The sequence below is a fragment of the Miscanthus floridulus genome, chromosome 15, assembly GCF_019320115.1.
Source record: "Miscanthus floridulus cultivar M001 chromosome 15, ASM1932011v1, whole genome shotgun sequence".
Classification (NCBI taxonomy): Eukaryota; Viridiplantae; Streptophyta; class Magnoliopsida; order Poales; family Poaceae; genus Miscanthus; species Miscanthus floridulus.
In genome coordinates this window covers 77,982,517-78,003,832 of record NC_089594.1, presented here as the reverse complement: position 1 = coordinate 78,003,832, position 21,316 = coordinate 77,982,517, and the positions used below count along the sequence as shown (strand labels likewise).

The 21,316-nt window shown below is 46.1% G+C and overlaps 3 protein-coding genes across 5 annotated transcripts; all 3 read right to left on the bottom strand.

Moving 5' to 3' along the window:
- Positions 1 to 8,493: 8,493 nt before the first annotated feature.
- Positions 8,494 to 11,245, bottom strand: LOC136509244 (uncharacterized). 3 transcript variants are annotated; one of them, XR_010772287.1, is made up of 3 exons: positions 10,154 to 11,245; positions 9,841 to 10,068; positions 8,494 to 8,862 (listed from the first exon to the last, which is right to left on the bottom strand). XR_010772287.1 is itself a non-coding variant. In XM_066504068.1 (3 exons), the coding sequence occupies exons 1-2, from the start codon at positions 11,052 to 11,054 to the stop codon at positions 9,852 to 9,854; spliced, it is 1,062 nt and encodes a 353-aa protein (XP_066360165.1). In that variant the 5' UTR covers positions 11,055 to 11,245; the 3' UTR covers positions 8,494 to 8,862; positions 9,841 to 9,851. The 3 variants fall into 3 exon arrangements, 2 of the variants coding, with proteins under 2 accessions (XP_066360165.1, XP_066360163.1); XM_066504068.1 differs by having other exon boundaries at positions 9,841 to 10,423; positions 10,565 to 11,245; XM_066504066.1 differs by having other exon boundaries at positions 9,841 to 11,245.
- A 1,488-nt stretch (positions 11,246 to 12,733) lies between these two features.
- Positions 12,734 to 18,468, bottom strand: LOC136508739 (uncharacterized). The gene is made up of 2 exons (XM_066503514.1): positions 17,204 to 18,468; positions 12,734 to 13,105 (listed from the first exon to the last, which is right to left on the bottom strand). The coding sequence occupies exon 1, from the start codon at positions 18,427 to 18,429 to the stop codon at positions 17,770 to 17,772; it is 660 nt and encodes a 219-aa protein (XP_066359611.1). The 5' UTR covers positions 18,430 to 18,468; the 3' UTR covers positions 12,734 to 13,105; positions 17,204 to 17,769.
- A 431-nt stretch (positions 18,469 to 18,899) lies between these two features.
- On the bottom strand, positions 18,900 to 20,964 carry LOC136507735 (uncharacterized). Its single transcript, XM_066502362.1, has 2 exons — positions 20,938 to 20,964; positions 18,900 to 20,342 (listed from the first exon to the last, which is right to left on the bottom strand). The coding sequence occupies exons 1-2, from the start codon at positions 20,962 to 20,964 to the stop codon at positions 19,278 to 19,280; spliced, it is 1,092 nt and encodes a 363-aa protein (XP_066358459.1). The 3' UTR covers positions 18,900 to 19,277.
- Between the last annotated feature and the right edge of the window lie 352 nt (positions 20,965 to 21,316).

Genomic DNA, 21,316 nt, shown 5'->3' with positions numbered 1-21,316 from the left:
AAAAAGAATACCCAAGTGAAACGAGAATAATCATCAACAATCACAAAACCATATTTGTTACCACCAATGCTTATATAAGCGACGGGTCCAAATATGTCTATGTGAAGCAACTCCAATGGCCTTTCGGTTGTCACAACATTCTTGACGAGATGTTTAGCTCCAACTTGTTTTCTCACTTGGCATGCGCTACAAATCCTATCTTTCTCAAAAGAAACATTTGTTAGTCCAAGGATGTGTTCACCTTTTTGAAGTTTGGCCAAGTTCCTCATCCCAACATGGGCAAGTCAGCGATGCCATAATCAACCCATGCTAGATTTTGCCATTAAACAAGTCTCGATATTTACTCTATTTGATGTGAAATCAACTAGATAGAGTTTCCCCTTTAAATGACCCGTAAATGCAATAGAGGAATCCTCCCTTCTATAGACTTCCACACCCTTATCCGTAAAGAGACAATTGTAACCCATCTCACAAAGTTGTGAAACGGACAATAAATTGTATCTCAATGAATTCACAAGTAAGACATTGGAAATGGAGTTATCATTTGATATTGCAATTTTACCCAAACCGAGTACTTCACCTTTTCCATTGTCACCAAACACAATATTTCCACTTTGATCATGACTTGGTTGGAATGATGTGAACATGTCCTTCTCTCTGGTCATATGATTGGTGCATCCACTATCCAACACCCAACTTGTTCCACTGGAGGAATATTCCTACAAAAACAAATTAAGCTTTTGTTTCAGGTACCCAAAAAGATTTGGGTCCTAGGGGGTTAGTCACATAAAACTTGAGCACCCAAACACTCCTCATAATTTCCCTTCTCTTTTGGGCACCAGCATACTTAACCACAATCTTGCCATCCTTGCCCCAACAACACATATAGTCACTAGCATAGCACCGTGGAAGTGGTGCTTGTGGCTTGAGGACATCGGATTGCTTTGTCTTGATTGTCTTGGTATTTGTAGATTAGATCTTTGGAATGTAGACCTTGTTGTTGGCCTTGCATATTAGCTCATCAAGTGCAACGCCCTTGTTGAACTTCACACAAGGCACACCATTTATCATGTTCCTTCCATTTGCTTTTCCATTATACCTATTGTAGCCAATGCCTTCCTTGATTGATGGGTGCCTTGATGACTTGTATATAGTCTTGTTGGATTGCTCTTGACACTTGCACTCATTCTTCACAATCATCTCCAACCTATGAATCTCCTTGTTTTTCTTCTCTAACTCAACAAGGTTAGTTGCATATGCATTTGCATCAATTTTATAGCATCTTTTATAACCATCATTAGTGGAGACATTAGAGACTTCGGTTGCCTTAGGAGAAGTTGAAGTGCTAGCCCAAAGAGTGCTATAGTTTAGCTCAAGATTTTGATATTTTTCTTCCAAGCTTGTGAGGCTTTCTTGAGCTATACTCTTTTCATTCTTAAGGCTAGCTATTTGATCATCAACCGAGAAATGTTCCTTAGTCAATTTCCCAATTGAGTCATTGGCTAAAGATAATTCAACGGTTAACTTCTCAACCTTCATCTTTTCCTCGGCGATAGATGCTTCAAGTGCAAGGTTTCTCTCTCTCTCTCTCTCTCTTGTGTAATTATATCTCCTTGCAACTCTAAGTATCTATCCCTCTTCTCTAATTTCTTTATTAGCATTTTTTATTTTAGTGAATGCCTTTTTACCAAATTTCTTTATCATAGTTGCTTCAATTTCTTCTATGTTATCATCACAACTATCATACTCATCACTAGAGGAAATGGGTGTAGTATGTACCTTCTCCCCTTTTGCCATGAGACAAGTTGGAGTATAGTAGTCGTTGTCGATGAAGTTGGAGAAGAGCCTCGGTGGTGAAGATAGGTTGGAGAAGACCTTTGGTGGTGAAGTTGAGTCGGGGAAGATCATGGTCGGTGAAGAAGAGTGGTGGATGGCGATGTTTACGGCTCCCTTCTTCTTCTTCTCATCATCACTTGAGTTACTATCACTTGACTCCCATTCTTCCCCAAGATGAGCTTCACCTCTCTTCTTGCCTTTGTTCTTCCTATCTTCATCCTTGTCATACTTGTGCTTCTTTTTCTCATTAGGACAATCGGCTATGAAGTGACCAACTTGACCACATCCATAGCAAAATCTCTTTTTGAACCTTCTCTTACCATCACCATAGGTCTTGCGGTTGCTTTTCTTCTTCATAAACTTTCTAAGATTTCTAATCACAAATGCAACCTCCACATTGGAATCTTCTTCTCCACTTGAGGAATCATCCTTCACTTTCTTCTTCTTTTCTTGACTTGAACCTTGACCTTCATGTTGTTGAGTTGCTTTAAGGGCGGCACTCTTGTTGAATCTCATTGCATTAGGATTTTGATTGTGAGCATTGATTGCATCTTCATCTAGACACTCATGATGCTTGAGCTTTGAAAGAACTTCTTGAGGTGTCATCTCATCATAACCATGCCTTTCCATGATCATGGACGCTAGCATGTTGTTCTTGGCTCTATAGGTTCTCAACATCTTTCTAGCAACTTTGTTGTCATCCCATTCGTTCCTACCAAGAGCTCTTATGCGGATGACCAATGCCATGAGCCTATCAAACATGGATTGTGTTGTTTCATTTTGCAAGAATACAAATCTTTCTAATTCACCATGAAGTAACTCTATGTTGCCTTTCCTCACACTTATATCTCTTTCAAATGATACTTTCAAAGTATCCCAAATTTGCTTTGCACTTTCCATTCCATTTACTTTTCTAAACTCATCCGGAGCTAAGCTTGACACAAGCAATGCTATGGCTTGTGCATTTTGATGGAGGTTGTGCACTTCTTCTGGAGTTATCTCTCTATCTTCATCAGTAGGAATCATCACACCAACATCCACAACTTCCCAAAGTCTTGCGGCTATTAGATGCATCTTCATCTTGTAAGACCAATTGGTGTATCTTGTTCCATCAAAGTGAGGTGGCTTACCAATATTGATGGACGGAGTATGTAGTGTTGAACCTTTCATGATTTGTCCATAGTCAAAACTCATGTGTGAATATATTCCTTTTCCATGAGCATGCTCACCGGCTCCAATATCACTAGCAGCATCTTTGTTTGCTTCATTCTTGTCACTAATATCATTCTTGCCACTTATTGCATCATCAACTTTCTTGCTCAATTCTTCCTTCAACTTGCTCATCTCATCTTGCATCTTTTTCATTTCATCTTGAAAGAGCTTGACTTGAGCACTCATCAACTCTTCAGCTATTTTCTTGGCCATTTCAACGGCAACGGCTTGCATCTTGTCGGTCTTCGACATTGTTTCTTCTCACGTGGTAAAACACAAAGAGAAGACCTTGCTCTGATACCAATTGAAAGGATCTATCAATGCCTAGAGGGGGTGAATAGGCATATCTAAAAATTTACTGCAAATGCTAAGTTCAAATCTGTCAGCCATTGTCGGAAGTCCTGACGTTTGGGTCAGAACTCTTGATGTTGTCAGAAGTTTCGACACAAACGTCAGCAGTTCCAACGCCTACGTGAACTATAAAAGTAGTGCCAAATTTAACTTTGCGGATAAATAATCTTACAACCTCACTTCCTAGTGGTTTAGTGAAGATGTTGGGTCACTCCCTTGACGCCATTATGCCTCCAAACCATAGATCGAGTCCAAACCCTAAAATGGAGATTTTGGAGACAAAGAGACAAACACATACAAGTAATCTCAAGCAATCACAACAACAAGCATGCGGGACACAAGGATTTATCCTGAGGTTCGGCAACCCCATAAAGGAGCTTCTACATCCTCGTTGTTGAGGTGACCACCAAGGTCGGAGTCTTTTCCACCTCCTTGCCTCTCTCAAAGCGACCACAAAGGTCACTTGAGTTTTCCACTAAGAAATCAAAGGGTGATACAAACTTCCCAAGGCTCTTCCACAAGATGGAAGCTCTTGGGCAACGCCTAGCCGGCTAGGGGCAAAGCCCCAAGAGTAATAGATGCAAAATCAACTGGCTTGACGAAGAAATCAAGTGCTCAAGCTTTCCAAAGTGATGCTCTCACTTAATCCACTCTCCTTTCACTCAAACCCTAAGGGAATTGAAGATTAGAGCAAAGGAGGAAGGAGAGGGGTGCTTTTGTTGCTTGGGAGCTATTCAGCACGAAGTGAGTCAACTGTGAAATGAGTCCGTCATGGTTAGAAGTGAAGAGAGGAGTATTTATACTCCAAGTGAAAATTCAACCATTCAGATCTACGTCGGAAGTCCCGACGTAGATCCCGAGACTTCCGACGTTAGCAGAAAATACTGTTCATAATGGGTCAGAAGTCCATGGGTGAAAGTTAGTGTTGGAACTCTCGGCAAACGTCGGGACTTCTGATGGTCGGAACTCCCAACGATCATCGGGACTTCCGACGTGCACAGTTAAACAACCAGCCAGCACTGCTGATGCCAGGACTCTCGGCTAGGGATAGGTCAGTGTCGGAACTCCCGGCGAATATCGGGACTTTCGACGGTCGGAACTCCCGGCGAACGTCGGGACTTCCGACGTGCACAAACAGCGAGCAGTCAGAAGCACAGGTGCCGGGACTCCTGGCTTAGGTCAGGACTTCCGACTGTCGGGAGTTCCGACTTACGTCGGGACTTTTGACACCGAAAGTCATAGAAAATTAATCTATGTGCTCGTGAAGTGCTAGAGTGACTCTCTTTTAATTTTATTTAATTGCTTGAGCACTCTATCTTTCTCAGACCAACTAAACTTGCATCCCTCTTTATAGTGTGGTGGATCCTAAACTCAAAAACAAAAATAAAACCTTTAGAGATCGTTTTGAGTTCATCCGCCTTTACAACTTTAAGAATTGAGGGATACCATTTCATCTTTATCAACTCTTTGAATCTTTCATGGGACTAATAGCTGCAACATATCTCATTAAGATCACATTAGTCCCTAATTTGGATGTCATCAATACACCAAAACCCACTTAGGGGGCAAATGCACTTTCAATATGTCAATGCAAATGGCCAAGAGAGTGAGCTTGAACCAGCCATGGGGCTTAAATAGAAACCTCCACGAAATAGAGCCATTGTACCCCTTTACTGGGTATTGATCGGGCTGACCGGACGCTCCGGTCCAACTGATCGGACGCTGCTCCTCAGCGTCCGGTCGCCCGATGGCGGCCACGTGTCTCCTACGTTCAACGGTGAACGTTTGATCTCAATGGTCGACATGTTGACCGGACGCTCCGGTAGAGTTGACCGGACGTTGAACCCTCAGCGTCCGGTCGTTTACAGTAAGGGTCAAAAACGAGTTTTGCCGATCAGACGCGTCCGGTCATGCCTGACTGGACACAGCCCAGCGTCCGGTGCTAAACCCTACACACTGTGCTGACCAACAACACGACCGGATGCACCCCTTCAGCGTCCGGTCGCAGAGCGACCCAGCGTCCGATCAGTAGACCGACGTCAGCATCATTGCGACCAACTCCATTTCACTTCTAACTTCTTCACCCTTGCTCAAATGTGCCAACCACCAGGTGTATCACCTTGTGCACATGTGTTAGCATATTTTCACAAACATATTCAAGGGTGTTAGCACTCCACTAGATCCTAAATGCATGTGCAATGAGTTTGAGCATCTAGTGGCACTTTGATAACCGCATTCCGGTACGAGTTTCACCCCTCTTAATAGTATGGCTATCAAACCTAAATGTGATCACACTCTCTAAGTGTCTTGATCACCAAAACAAAATAGCTCCTATAATTTATACCTTTGCCTTGAGCCTTTTGTTTTTCTCTTTCTTCTTTTCAAGTCCAAGCACTTGATCATCACCATGGCATCACCGTCGTCATGTCATGATCTTCATTTGCTTCTCCACTTGGAATGTGCTACCTATCTCATGATCACTTGATAAACTAGGTTAGCACTTAGGGTTTCATCAATTCACCAAAACCAAACTAGAGCTTTCAGAGGAGGAAAGACTGACTAAAACTTTGTTATGAGTGCTACAATCTCAGGTGGAACAGGTTCTAGACTTGCCACAGTAGCATCCGCCAACATAGTGGTCACCTAAATGACAGAACCGATAGGTAGACTGATCAGCTCACCTTGCAATAAACTATGACCTTGACCATAGGGAATTATCATCCATTTGCTATGCCAATCCACCTGCATCGGACTGCGAGAAGCCAACCAGTCCATTCCCACAATCAACTCATAAGACTGCAGAGGTAAAACCTTGGCTGCTGAAACAAAGGTGCAACTCTGAACAGACCAAGATAGCTGATCAATTTGAGAGCAACAAGTCAATTGAGATCCATCCGCTACGGTGACCTGAAGGGCAGGACTGAAAGCAGATATCCTGGACAAGTGAGAGGCCAGAGCCTGACTGATAAAAGTATGAGTGCTTCTGGAGTCCACCAAAATCTGAGCTGGATGTCCCTGTACCGTGCCCATAAACTGAATAGCACGAGCAGGATGCGAACTACCTGATGCTGCCATAGAAATAGCCGTGCACAGTGGAGCATCATCTTCCGGGACTGATGCCGAGTCAGAGTGATCATCCGAATGGCAGATGTCCCAGAACTCCTGTAAGACATGAAGTTGGACAGTCTCTGAGCACTTGTGATCGCGAGACCATTTATCGCCGCAATGGACACAGAGGCCTCGAGCTCGGCGGTAGTCGCGGAGAGTGTTCAGCTTGGACTCAATCCCACGGCCGTGCCTATCAGCAGGCACAACTCCTAGCGCGGCCGGCTTGTCTGGTCGTTCAGGTCGGAGAGGTGGCAGAGGCAAAGGCAAGGGACCCCGCGGTGCCGCCTTGGCGAAGGTGAAGGGCTCTGGCCTCCGGACGTCCCACCAATGATTCGGCTCCACCAACTCTTCCTGCAACAAAGCGAGCATGCAGGCAGTATCGAGAGTAGCAGGGCGTTGCAAATGCACCGCAGCGCAAATATCAGCACGGAGGCCATCAACAAAACACATGGCATAGTACAGAGGATCAGTATTGCGACCATAGGCTATCAGCTGCTCAACTAGCCCCATATACTTATCAATATACTCCTGCACAGACCCAGTTTGGTATATGTGGAAGAGCTGGAGGATCAGGAGAGCATGCTGATCCTTGCCAAAACGCTCCATGACAGCTTGATAAAAGAATTCCCAATTTCCCTGACGAATCTGATCTTCCACGGACTGGAACCAGCGAGCTGCTGCTGCAGTCATGTGCATGGTGGCAACCTTAACCCAGCGATGGTGTGGTACCATGTACATGTCAAAATAATCCAAACAATGTCCTAGCCACAATTTTGGGTTCTCTCCATCAAATGGGGGGAAATTCATTTTGGGTATGTGTTCGTGAGCTCCCTCTCTAAACCAATTGCCCCTAGGAACCCTTTCCCCATGCCAAGGACGATGCAGACATCCATCTCCCCCACCCGATCCACTGGGCACACCGGCTATGAGCGCTGACCCAGAGTAAGAACGAAGTAGCTTGGGTTTGGGATCAGGATTGGAAGGAGTGAGCGTACCCTTGACCGGGGATTGAGTTGGATACTCGAATCCCCGGTGGCTTGATTCCTCGCGGTGCCCTAACGGGCTAAATTTGGTCCAGCCGACGGGAATCGTCGCCGCGGACACCTTTAGAGGCGACGGCAGCACTTCGGTTGGCACGGCCGACGCAGCGTCGAGGACGGAGCGGCTCACGGACTTGCGCAGCGCGGTCATCTCTTCCCGCAATGTCTCCACCTTCTCATCCGTCTTCCGAATCGCGCCCACCTCCGCACGCAACTCGTCCACCGTCGCGTCCACCTTCGGGCGCCAAGTGTCGAACGCCTGAGCGGCATCCTCCAGGGAGGCGACGCGTTTGCCGAAGGAGCTCTCCATCAAATCCATGCGGGCGTTGAGATTCGCCTGCACGAATCTAAGTTCGTCGAGGATGAGCTTGGTGTTGGAGTCCATATCGCCCAGCTGCTTGCGGAGCCGGGTGAAGTGGTCGTGGATAATCTCGTGGGGCTCCAGTGGAACACCGACGACGATCTCTACGTTGGGCAGCAAGCAGGCGATGAGATGGTGGTTTCGTGGCTCTGATACCAATTTGTTACGATCTCAGATGAATCCTGGTATTTCGAGTGGCGTATTACAGAGTTTCAGGCGGAAGCAGGAACGGAGCAGAGAAAGGATAGCAGAGCACGGGGCCGGAAGTCAAAGGAAGTTTGCAGGAGGATGCAAGTGATTACAATTATCTTTCATAGCCCCTCTCGACTCACACCTATCCGTATATAAGACGCCGAAGTCACGCCTTGGCCCATTCGCCACCCAAGACACGCCGGTTAGGAATTCTGGGCCGACTGGAACTTCGTAGCTATGGCCCATTCTCCCGCAGCGGCCTTTGTTCCTCTTCAGCTTCTGGTGCCGGATATACCACAGTAGAAGATGCAGTCGTAACAGCTCACCAAGTGGCTTCAAATCATCCACATAGAGAAAACAGCAAGTTTATTGTGCGATGACAGCAGGTTAAAAGAGGACAAAGAACAAGACTTGATCAATGTACGAGAGGCAAACCCCACATCCTTTTCATCTCTACTAGTGTACCAGGATTCTATTGGGCAAACCTCAATGAGTACAAACTACAAACTTAAAGAGCATACATTAGCGAGGGCCTAAGCGCCCCAAATCCAGAATACAGACCAAATAGCTCCAGCCTCCAGCATGCAGCAAAAGGGCTGAAGGGACACAACGGCAGAAACAAACAGCTAGGGATCAGCTAATTGAACCACAGATAGGTGGCGTCATTGCCAGTAGGCAGTAGCAGTAATATCTTGCGTGGTCCGTGGTATACTGAAGCCAAACAAGATGCAGGCAGCCGTCCCCATTGAAACGTCCTGGTCACTGTGTCAAGAGAGAAGACATGCCAAAGATCACACTGTCAGAATCATCATGCTAAAGTAAACTACATTAATTGTTTCCAAATGGATTCACATGCAGTTTCAAGTGGCCATATGCCATCATGCCCACAAAAACAAAATATTCATTCTATTCAGGGCAAACATATGGAACTTTTGAACAGGAATCAGGTAGGGTTTTCAATTACGGATAACTCCATTCCATTCACTCCAACAAAGACAAGGCATGTGTGTCTATCTACAGTAGTACTCAACAAATGTTACCTACAGCCTACAGGGTACACCAAAAAGTGTCACAAAACAGGGGTTGCAATTGCAAAGCATAGTTCAGAAAATAATAAAAGTCCCGATAGCAGTTGTAGTTGCAAAGGATAGTTCAGAAAATAATAAAAGTTCGGATAGCCTATCCACAATTTCAGAAGTATGCAACAGATGTCAAGTAGACAAGTAAACTTGTGCAGGCACCAGATTAATGAAAAGAACAGATATAGCTACACACCAAAGCAATGTGGCCTCAAATACAATTCAACTCTCCATAGGTCTGCAAAACATACTATGAATCTATGATATTACCATTCAATCTTGTTTGGTTTGAATGTGAAAGTGTGCAGATACACACAATCGCCCATAGACAGTATGCTAAAGAATGTTAGAAGTGCTAAAACTGAATATTACCAGTGAAAAACTGTTTGTCAGAATAAGAATACTAGATTTTTGTGCAATTTAGCAAATAGTAATAATAGCATTCCCTTAGATTTTAAAAACAGCATGTGAAATACAGTCATATATGTAACAAATCAAACTGCTGGTGAGCGAAATTAATGGAGATTTGGTGATAGTAGTGGAGACAAGATGATGTTGATGCAACAATACTAAGTGCACTATGAAAACAAGTTGGATGAACGAGCATGTCAACAACATAAAGTAACTCCAAATGACTGAAGAAAACAAGGAAGATTCTTACCATTCCGCATTTCATACACTTGGCAGCGACAACGGTGGTAGGAAGTTTGCATAAAGATGAGCAAAATAAACGCGTTTATTCAACATGCACAATCTCTCCACCATTAATGTTTTGAGGTGTAGCGTGAAATAGTGTATCTCTGGCATATGCTCGAGCTCAGCTGAGTCTGGTGGAATAGCTTGAATGAGTAAGTAGCCATCGCCTGTACCACAGAAGCTGATGGAATACCTGTCAGAGTCGGGCAAGGGGATTAGGATTGTCTTTTCATGCTGCCACTCTTCCGCACTAACACCATTGTCTTGCCAAGCCTTACAGTAGAGGTCTAGCATGCCATCACCAATGGTTAAGAAACCAAGCCTCCCTTCCCCTGACTCAATAATGGCATGCTGTCTGAAGCGGAGGACAGGGGTGCGCACCACGGAGAATTCCATCTTGTGAGTGTCGAGCATGAGTACCTCACTGAACAACCTAGATGTCTTGTAGACGCTTATGTGCGGGTGGTAGAAGCAAGATGTGAGCACGAAAGTAATATATCCATTCATTTTCCATCCATCGAATGTGACTCGACGCCATTGACTGGTCGCTGAAGAGAAAACGAAGGCAGTCACCTTCATTTTGTCATAATCATAAATCATCAAGATCACTCGAAACGACGATCCCTCCTCCTCGCCGGTTGAAGCGAAAAAACTCGGGAAATGGTAGTAGGCTCCAGACGTGAACGTACCGGCTGTTAGGTCGACAGGGACAGAGGGAATCTGGACATACCGGCGCTGTAAGGGGTCGCACACCACGAGGTCCTTGAAGTCGGTCGTATTGTCGGAGGAATCCGAGCACAGGAGCAGGCGGCCACCGGTGGCGTCGTGGAGCAGCCAGGAGCCGGGGTCGGGGACAAAGGAGCAGGTGAAATCAGCGGCCTCCGCGAGGGCGCGAGCGGAGGAGGCGGAGCGGTGCGGCAGCTGGGCATGGTAGAAGGAGAGAGTGTGGAAGGGAGTGTGACCTGCACACTCGAGGAATCCAATGACGGGCTGGCGGTAGAGGGATCGGTTGCGGCGGAGGAAGCGGACGACGCGGAGGAAGGCGGTGCAGGCGGCGGACGCGCGGGCGAGGTCGGCAGCCGTGTCAAGGCGGAGGAAGATCTCACCTAGGATCTCGTCGGTGAAGATCGGCTGCAGCGCTGGGTCGCCGGCGTCCGGCGGCGGCGGCGGCGAGGACATCGCGCGGCGACGGGGATTGGTGTGGTTGCGACGGCGGAGTGCCAAAACGGGAGATTTAACTTTTTACCTGGCGCCTCCTCAGACATTTTACCAGACGAAAACAGATAAAAAATAAAACTTTTACTCACGTGACACGCCAACTCTCACACTAGCAGAGATCTAAATCAGCATACGAACATCAAATGTTTCTTCTGCCCCTGTTCTCTTCTTCTCGTCGCACGTGGCTCCCTCTCTCTCTCGTCGCACGTGGCTCCCTCTCTCCCTCATCGCGCGCCGTGCGACGAGAAGGAGAGAGTAAGAACATGAGAGACATTTGACGTTCGTATGCTGACTTAGATTTCTGCTGGCGCGAGGGCTGCCACGTAAGTAGAAGTGACATTTTTATATTAAAAGGTTTTATTGATGAAAATGTAGTGACAACTGTTGACAGAAGGTGCCAACTGTTATAATAGTAAAAATCCGAGCTGCTCAGTCCCACTCTCCTGTACCCACTGAGATCTGGGCTGTTGGGCATTCAACGGGCCAGGCCATACCTAATCGACGGCGACGTATTATGGGCTGGGCCTACTCAAGCTTGCGCTGGCAACTACAGCCCATTGCTGTATTTTGTAAAGTATATAATATATTTTTATTTACTTTGCGCAAGGAGACTTACTAGATTTATAATTACCATGCTAGGCCGTGAAATTTGGGCAAAAACTTGGCAAATAAGAGCAAAACCACATGTGACTAGATAAATGACAGTCATGTTCCACCGAGACATCACAGGGATTTTATTCCAAAATATTTCAAAAACGCTGCATCAGTGACAGCGCGGAAATCAGTGTCACCAAGGCAGTATATTCTCGAATTAAACATCAGCTGATCAGCGGCAGCAGAGATGGCTTTCAATGTATTTGCGTCTAGTGCCAGCGCTAAAGCATTATTAGCACCATTTATCGAACAATAGTTTCCATTGTTTAAGGTTAGTTTTAACTCTCCACTGTTCAAGGAGTTTCAACATGTCTAGAAATGGGCTAGTAAAAATCACTCTTATAATCTAATATTTGCAGGCCCCTTGAGTCCAGATCAATGTGTCAAGACTAAGCCGTAAAGTTCACGCTATGATTTATGACTACACATCTATTGAATACAAGAATATACAACATAAACAATAGTAAATATGAGTCTACAGTTACATGTATCCGGCTCCCCCCCCCCCCCCCCCCCCCCCAAAAAAAAAAAAATCTCCGAGTTTTTTTTGTAGAGACTAGCACATGAAGTATGTTTTATTTAAAATGATTTAGATCTAAACAGATATTAGCATGATTTATGACTACACATCTATTGAGTACAAGAATATGCAACATAAACAATAGAAATATATGAGTCTAGAGTTACATGTATCATTGTATTACAAAATTTCGGAATTTTCTTTCGGCCACCACCGAAATAATGGAATTCAAAAAATTCCAGCAAAATTTCGCCAAAATTTTGAACCCTGGGAACTACTAGGCCAACGGAAAGCAACTTACAAGAAATATGACTTCACACGATTTAAATTTAAATCCATTGATTGGTCAGTGTATCAGACATTACAAAGCAGAACATCAGCAACCACAATCAACGATAACAATCAGATTAAGAGAAAACGGAAAGCATGCATGAGAGCCAGTTGACACAGGCCTTGAGGGCTCAGCCACTATTCATGAATTCAGCATAGAACAGTAGCTGATTAAAAGCGAATTAACAAGACAAGCATGACAAGGAGGGGAATACATAAAAACATTATTTTACAGGACTGTACTGAGGAATCCATAGGACAAATCTCCACAAAACCATGACAGTAAGAGCACAGATCAGTGAAAAGGCTTCCTATTTTGTACTGAATAGCTCCAAAATACAACATAAGGCCACGAGGGTGAAAAAGACTGCAGAAACTAAACAGCCCATCAAACTACAACTAAAAGTCATCCAGACAGTAGCACCTGATGTCATGTACAATGTTCTTAATCTTAGGTCATCAGACAAAGATACTGCCGACTGCCATTGTAATATCACCCTGGGAATTCCTGACCAAAATGTCGAGAGAGCAGATCTATCAAAATATGGAACATTTGAACAGGAATTAGGTAGGGTTTTCAATTACAGATAACTGAATTCCATTCATTCCAACAAAGAAAAGCAGGGGCGGATCCAGAAAAAAAAAAATAGGAGGGGCTGACATCGTTGCCAAGAGAACCAATAATAGATAAGTTCGGTTCGTTCCACAATGAATAAGTCATGGATTCATATAAGTCAGCACAAATTTGAGATCTGGTAAAGGTCTAACATATTTTAACTAGTACTAATAATACTATGAAAAATGAAGTTGCAGTTTTAGGAACGGTACCACACAATCATCACTCATCAGTTACTCAAAAGTAGTGCTTCCGAATTAAACACACACACACACACAGGGCTCAGTAATAGGGGCATGCAATTTTTCAGGGTCTAAACGCAAACGGCAATTGACTATTATTAGCACATTGGGTTATTACTTATCATCTGCTAGCTGCTTGTAGCGCATTAGGTGAGATTTTCAGGGACAATGTCCAATATTGTCGCTTTAAGTAAGATATGTGCATTTATTCAGAGTAACAATCAAATAGAAGTCGACTATTATTTTAATGCCCTGATACTGGTAGATGGTAGCAGTACATCAGAGCAAGTAAAGTATGCAACATCCAAACTTAAATGGCAGGCAGTTGATTATTAGTGCACAGAACATCACCTAGCAGATGAATTTTTTGGGTCATGAACTCATGATTCCAGATCACGAACCACCCACCATCAAATATAAAATTGAGAAACTAGAAATCATACAGCAACAATAACAACATGCCTTTGGGCACTTGGTCCACAGACGCTCGTCGCCCACTCGCTGGATGTGGACTCACTCTGCGGGTTGCAGCCCTGGCCGAGCAGCTAGCGTGCGCGCGGCGCGCTTGCTTGTGGCCGCTGGCCCCGCATCCCTCACGCCTCCCAGGTCGCGCGACCACGTTGCACTGGCCTCGCCCTGCCACACACTTGCATCCGTCGATCTCCGCCACGCGCTTGGGTTTATCCTCCACGTCTCGGCATTTGTCGAATGTCGTTGGGAGCCAGCCGCCGCCACGCCAGGTTTAGGAATAGGGAAGCTGAGCACCTAAACAAGCCGCAACCGTTGGGACTAGTTAGTGTTGGGCCTTGGTCATTTCAGTTGGGCTTAGTAGTTGGTGGGCTTCACTTTCTACTGCACTTAATTGGAGCCCCTAAGCCCATGATCTTTAACTACACGTCTTCTTCAACCTTCAGCCCCTCCTACAGAGCTTCAAACTCTCCTCACAAAGCTTCCTTAGCTAAAACTTCTTCTTTTTTTTTTTGGGGGGGGGGGGGGGGGGGGGCGGCGCTCCATGGGCATGGCAGCAGTAGGGGCTGGGGCCCGGCCGTCACACCGCTGGCTCAGCCGTTGAAGAAAACACATATTTGTCTGCTCCAGCCCTTGAAGAAAACACGCATTTGTCTGCTCTAGACTGTAGTACTCAACAAATGTTACCTACATCCTAAGGGTACACCAAAAAGTGTCACAAAAAAGGAGTTGTAGTTACAAATGTTACCTACATCCTACAGGGTACACCAAAAAGTGTCACAAAAAAGGAGTTATAGTTGCAAAGGATACTTCAGGAAATAATAAAAGTTCCCATAGTATATCGCCAATTTCAGAAGTATGCAACAAATGTCAGGTTGACCACATGGTTCTAAAAAACCTAATTAAACTTAAGTTTACTCTCGATTAAACCTGAAACAGACTCCTAGAGTCTCGTTTAGGGCCTGGGCGTCCAATAAAACTCTGGACACGTCTATGCGGTGCAAGTAGGTGTGAGGCAGTGCTTAAGTAGTGCACAAACACAAAAGCGACGACCTGGCTGGCATGGTAGGCTATGTGTGACCGCGCGGGCTGGCGGGTAGGAAAAAAGTACGCTGAAGAGTCAAGGAAAAGGCGCGCTGGGATCAAAATTGCAAGTCCCTTCACTTCTTTGCATGTTTGCAAGAATTGGAATCAAAATTGCCTGAATGTGTTACGATTTCTTCTAGATCAAAGTTGGGTATCTAATCTGAGCCATATGTGTTGCCAGAAAAAAACTAAAAATTAAAATAATAAAAAAGCACAAACACTTAATCGCGTTTAATCTACGTTTAAACCATCTAGGCGTTAGGAAGTGGCCTAGCGCCTCGCGTGTTTTGGAACCTTGGTAAGCTGTAAGCTTGTGCACCCACCAGATTAAAGAAAAGAACAGATATAGATATACAACAAAGCAATGTGACCTCATACACAATTAAACTCTCTATAGGTCAGCAAATCACACAATTAATCAATGATATTACCATTCAATCTTGTATGGTTTGAATGTGAAAGTGTGCAGATACACACAATCATCCAAAGACAGTATTCAAAAGAATGTTGGAAGTGCTAAAACTAAATATTACTACAACAACAACAACAACAACAACAAAGCCTTTAAGTCCCAAACAAGTTGGGGTAGGCTAGAGTTGAAACCCAACAGAAGCAATCAAGGTTCAGGCACGTGAATAACTATCTTCCAAGCACTCCTATCTAAGGCTAAGTCTTTGGGTATATTCCATCCTTTCAAGTCTCCTTTTATTGCCTCTACCCAAGTCAACTTCGGTCTTCCTCTGCCTCTCTTCACGTTACTATCCTGACTTAGGATTCCACTACGCACCGGTGCATCTGGAGGTCTCCGTTGCACATGTCCAAACCATCTCAACCGGTGTTGGACAAGCTTTTCTTCAATTGGCGCTACCCCTAATCTCTCACGTATATCATCGTTCCGAACTCGATCCCTTCTTGTATGACCGCAAATCCAACGCAACATACGCATTTCCGCGACACTTAGCTGTTGAATATGTCGTCTTTTCGTAGGCCAACATTCTGCACCATACAACATAGCAGGTCTAATCGCCGTCCTATAAAACTTGCCTTTTAGCTTCTGTGGTACCCTTTTGTCACATAGGACACCAGACGCTTGCCGCCACTTCATCCACCCTGCTTTGATTCTATGGCTAACATCTTCATCAATATCCCCGTCCCTCTGTAGCATTGATCCTAAATATCGAAAGGTATCCTTCCTAGGCACTACTTGGCCTTCCAAACTAACATCTTCCTCCTCCCGAGTAGTAGTGCCGAAGTCACATCTCATATACTCAGTTTTAGTTCTACTAAGTCTAAAACCTTTGGACTCCAAAGTCTCCCGCCATAACTCCAGTTTCTGATTCACTCCTGTCCGACTTTCATCAACTAGCACTACATCGTCCGCGAAAAGCATACACCAAGGGATGTCCCCTTGTATGTCCCTTGTGACCTCATCCATCACTAAAGCAAACAAATAAGGGCTCAAAGCTGACCCTTGATGTAGTCCTATCCTAATCGGGAAGTCATCCGTGTCTCCATCACTTGTTCGAACTCTAGTCACAACATTGCTGTACATGTCCTTAATGAGCCCGACGTACTTTGTTGGGACTTTATGTTTGTCCAAAGCCCACCACATAACATTCCTTGGTATTTTATCATAAGCCTTCTCCAAGTCAATAAAAACCATGTGTAGGTCCTTCTTCTTCTCCCTATACCGCTCCATAACTTGTCTTATTAAGAAAATGGCTTCCATGGTTGACCTTCCGAGCATGAAACCAAATTGGTTCATAGAGACCCGCGTTATTGCTCTCAAGTGATGCTCGATAACTCTCTCCCATAGCTTCATAGTATGGCTCATCAACTTAATTCCCCGGTAATTTGTACAACTTTGAATATCCCCTTTATTACTAGTGAAAAACTATATTACTAGTGAAAAACTATTTAGAAGAATAAGAATCCTAGATTTTTGTTCAATCTAGCAAATAATAATAATAGCATTCCCTTATTTCATTAGATTTTACAAACAGCATGTAAATGCAGCCATATATGTAACGAATCAAACTACAGGTGAGCTATATGGAGAATTGGTGATAGTGGTGGAGACAAAATGATGTTGATACAGCAATACTATATGGCTATGGGAACAAGTTGGATGAATAAGCATGTGAACAACATAAAGTAGAATCCAATGACGGAAGAAAATAAGGAAGATTCTTACCATTCTTTCATACACTTGGCAGCGACAACGGTGGTAGGAAGTTTGCATAAAGATGAGCAAAATCGACACGCTTATTCAACAGGCAGAATCTCTCCACCAGTAATGTTTTGAGATGTCACGTGAAATAGTGTATCTCTGGCATCTGCTCAAGCTCAGCTGACTCTGGTGGAATAGCTTGAATGAGTAAGTAGCCATCGCTTGTACCACAGAAGCTGATGTAATACCTGTCAGAGTCGAGCAAGGGGATTGGGATTGTCTTTTCATGCTGCCACTCTTCTGCACTAACGCCATTGTCTTGCCAAGCCTTACAGTAAAGGTCTAACATGCCATCACCATTCACCAATGGTTAAGAAACCAAGCCTCCCTTCCCCTGCCTCCACAATGGCGTGCAGTCCCAAGTGGCGGACACGAGGGGTACGTACCACGGAGAATACCATCTTGTGTGTGTCAAGCATGAGTACCTCACTGAACAACCCAGATGTCTTGTAGAGGCTTCTGTGCGGGTGGTAGCGGCAAGTTGTGAACATGACAGTACAATATCCATTCCAACCATTGAATGTGACTCTCTACGCCATTGCCCGGTCGCTGAAGAGAAAATGAAGGCAGTCGCCTTCCTTTTCCCAGGAGTCATCCAGACCACTCGAAACGACGATCCCTCCTCCTCGCCGGTTGGAGCAAGGAATCTCTGGACTCCGTAGGCGCCGGACGTACCGGCTGTTAGGTCGACAGGAATAGGGGGGATCCGGACGTACCGCCGGTGGAAGGGGGTCGCACACCACGAGACCCGTGAAGTCGGACGTATTGTCGGGGGAGCGCGAGGACAGGAGCAGGCGGCCACCGGTGGCGTCGTAGACCAGCCACGAGCCGGGCTCGGGGAGAAAGGAGCAGTTGAAATCCGCGGCCTCCGCGAGGTCGCGAGCGGCGGAGGCGGAGCGGTGCGGCTGCTGGGCGTGGTAGAAGGAGCGAGGGTGGAGGCGAGTGCGACCTTCACACTCGAGGAATCCAACGACGGGCTGGTGGTAGAGTGACCGGTTGCGGCGGAGGAAGGCGGTGCAGGCGGCGGACGCGCGGGCGACATCGGCCGCCGCGTCGAGGCGGAGGAAGATCTCACCTAGGATCTCGTCGGTGAAGATCAGCTGCGACGCTGGGTCGCCGGCGTCCGGATGCGCCGGCGGCGAGGACATCGCGCGGCGACGGGGATTGGTGTGCGACGGCGGCGAGGACATCGCGCAGAAACCTGAGCTGCTCAGTCCCACTCTCGTACATCCACCACATCCACTGAGGGCCACTGAGACCTGGGCTGTTGGGCATTTAACGGGCCGGGCCATACCTAATCGACGGCCATGTAATATGGGCTGGGCCTAGTCAAGCTTGCGCTAGCTGGTAACTACAGCCCATCGCTGTATTTTGTGCAGTATGTATACTTCTTTTTTTGAGGGGCAGTATATCTACTTTTTACTTTGCGCTGGTAATTACCACCATTCTAGGCCGTGAAATTTGGGCAAAAACTTGGCAAATACTATGAGCAAAACCACATGATACTTGATGATTGACAGTCATGTTCCACCGAGACAGAGCTCATGATTTTTGCAAGTATAATATCAATTTTTGCTAATATACCAAACATCTTGATCTTGTACTTTACATGGCATCGCTCTAGCCACCTGCAGAGAGGTGAGGTCGTGAGGACCTGAAGTGCACAAACATTGGTACAAACTACTAACAGCTTGAACACGCAACATTCACGTCCGACAACCTGAACGGAGTTGTCTCCTCTGATGACCCTGAGAGTCCAGAGCTCGTGATCAATGTGTCAGGAGTGTAGACATACCAAAGATTGTTTGCGGCTGATCCAACATGGGCTCACCTTCATTGCCGACAAATAAAGCTTCACTTCAAATGAAAAAACTCAAAACTAGAAAGTTGTAGATCTCGTCGAGATCTATAATTTTCATTAAGATGCTCAAAAAAATTAATGACATATTTAGACTTAAGGGTATTTTCGTCTTTTCACACCTACAGTTTTTGGCGCGGCGCTGAAGACCGCTGAACTTTTCCAGGGACACACAGGGCATTACGATCTTTTATAATGGCACACAGTGAATTCCCCCATTATCCTTTCATGGTGCCACTCAGTGCCTCGCAAAGACTTGTAGAAGAGCTGTAGCATGTCATCTCTGAGTTTGAACAGACCTATCATGCCTTCCCCTGCCTCCACAATGGCCTGTTCTCGAGGGCAAAATATGACAGGAGGGAGGTCAACAACAGAGAGTTCCATATCATGCATGTTGAGCATGACCATAAAACTGCCGCCAAGAGCGGTCGTCCAGAAGTAGCAGCCATGTGCATAGTGGCGCTCGAACAGATACTGATACTTAACCAAGGAATAGTCGAAAGGAATTGTTCTATTGAACGTGATGCTTCGCCATTGTCCGGTGACTGAAGAGAAGTGGAAGGTCACGAGCTTGTGTTGGCACTGCACAGCGCAGATGACCCGGAATGACAAATCCTGCTTCTCCTTGTCATTGTCACTGTCTGGATCGAGGAAGGCATCGAATTCCTGCATGCCCGAGCCCCCAGTAGCAGCCGCTAGGTCGTCGGGGATGGCGGGTAGCTCGACGTGCCGGCGGTGCAAGGGGTCACAGACCATGAGGTCAGCGAACGCGGCGGTGATGCTGGTGCGCCGGTAAAGGAGGACGCGGGAGTCGCGGGCGTCGCAGACCCGCCAGCAGTGACGGGTGCCGAGGAAGGAGAAGGTGAAGTCGGCGGCCTCAGCGAGGGCGCGTGCAGCAGGGGCGGCGCGGTGGGGCGGCTCCGCGGGGTGGAATGTTCCCAGTGCGTCGAACTCGAGGAAGCCGAGGACGGGAGGGGGGTGGAGGCACCTGAAGCGGTGAAGGAAGCGACGCGCGGAGACGACGCGGCGGAACGTCGTGCAGGCGGCGGAGGCGCGGGCGAGGTCTTCCGCGGCGTCGAGGCGGAGGAAGATCTCCTCCAGGATCTCGTCGGGGACATTGCGTGCCGGCGGGAGCGGATAGGGTTCGGTGAGTGGATCTGTTCGACGGCGACGGCGACGGCGACGGCGAAGACGCGAAGTGGAGCGTGGAGTGGAGGGTCCCACGCATATGTGGGCTGCTGGGGACTGAACGGGCCGGGCCACAACAACTCAACGCAAACACAGCATAGGGCTCTAGGATATGCAATGTCGGTTGGGCCTTGCATAAAAAAAATGTGGGTTGGGCCGGCCCTTTCTAACGAATTGTATCAGATTAGAATGCGCCCTTTTATCTCTTCTACTGTTTTTTTGCTCCGAGCTAATGCATAATCAATTGAACTTTATTACATTGATGAATTTTGGCCAAAACCTCACGAGACTTACACAGATCTCACACAAGGTTTGGCGTGGCTTTCATGACGTATCTTGATTTTTAAAAAAAAAAAAATCTAAACACGGTTGGGTACAAAGTGAAGGTGCCAGGTGCAAACAAAATCACACCATTCTTCACTCAAAACACAACCACGTACTACAAACAGAGTTTAGTTTAGAATTTCTGGGACACTTTGCAAACTGGGCATTGTACAACTATGTGTCCAACACGGGACTGGCTGCTAGGCATTTTTGTCCGATGCTCACCAAGTGACTTCAAATCATCCACAAACATAGAGAAAACGGCAAGTTTAGTGTGGGATGACAGCAGGTTAAAAGAGGACAAAGAACAAAACTTGAACACACGTACGAGAGGCAAACCCCACATCCTTTCCATCTCTATTAGTGTACCAGGATTCCACTGGGCAAACCTCAATTAGTACAAACTACAAACTTAAAGGGAATACATCGGCGAGGGCCAAAGCGCCCCAAATCTAGAATCAGACCAAATAGCTCCAGCATACAGCAAAAGGGCTGGAGGGGCACAACAGCAGAAACAAACGGCTAGGTTACAGCTAATTGAGCCACACATAGGTGGCGTCATTGCCAGTGGCAGAAATATCTTTGTGTGGTCCGTGGTATACTGAAGCCAAACAAGATGTAGGCAGCCGTCCCATTGAACGTCCTGGTCACTGTGTCTAAATCGATGTCTCTGCGCCTGTGCCACCATATAATTCGTATCACACAAA

Excerpts from the sequence above, each read along its gene's own strand:
- LOC136509244 (XM_066504066.1), bottom strand. The coding sequence starts at position 11,054 with ATGTCCTCGCCGCCGCCGCCGCCGGACGCCGGCGACCCAGCGCTGCAG.
- LOC136508739 (XM_066503514.1), bottom strand. The coding sequence starts at position 18,429 with ATGTCCTCGCCGCCGTCGCACACCAATCCCCGTCGCCGCGCGATGTCC.
- LOC136507735 (XM_066502362.1), bottom strand. The coding sequence starts at position 20,964 with ATGGAAAGGATGTGGGGTTTGCCTCTC. Across the intron at positions 20,343-20,937 it reads GGATGTGGGGTTTGCCTCTC|TCCCCAGCAGCCCACATATG; the intron begins GTACGTGTGTTC and ends CGGCCCGTTCAG.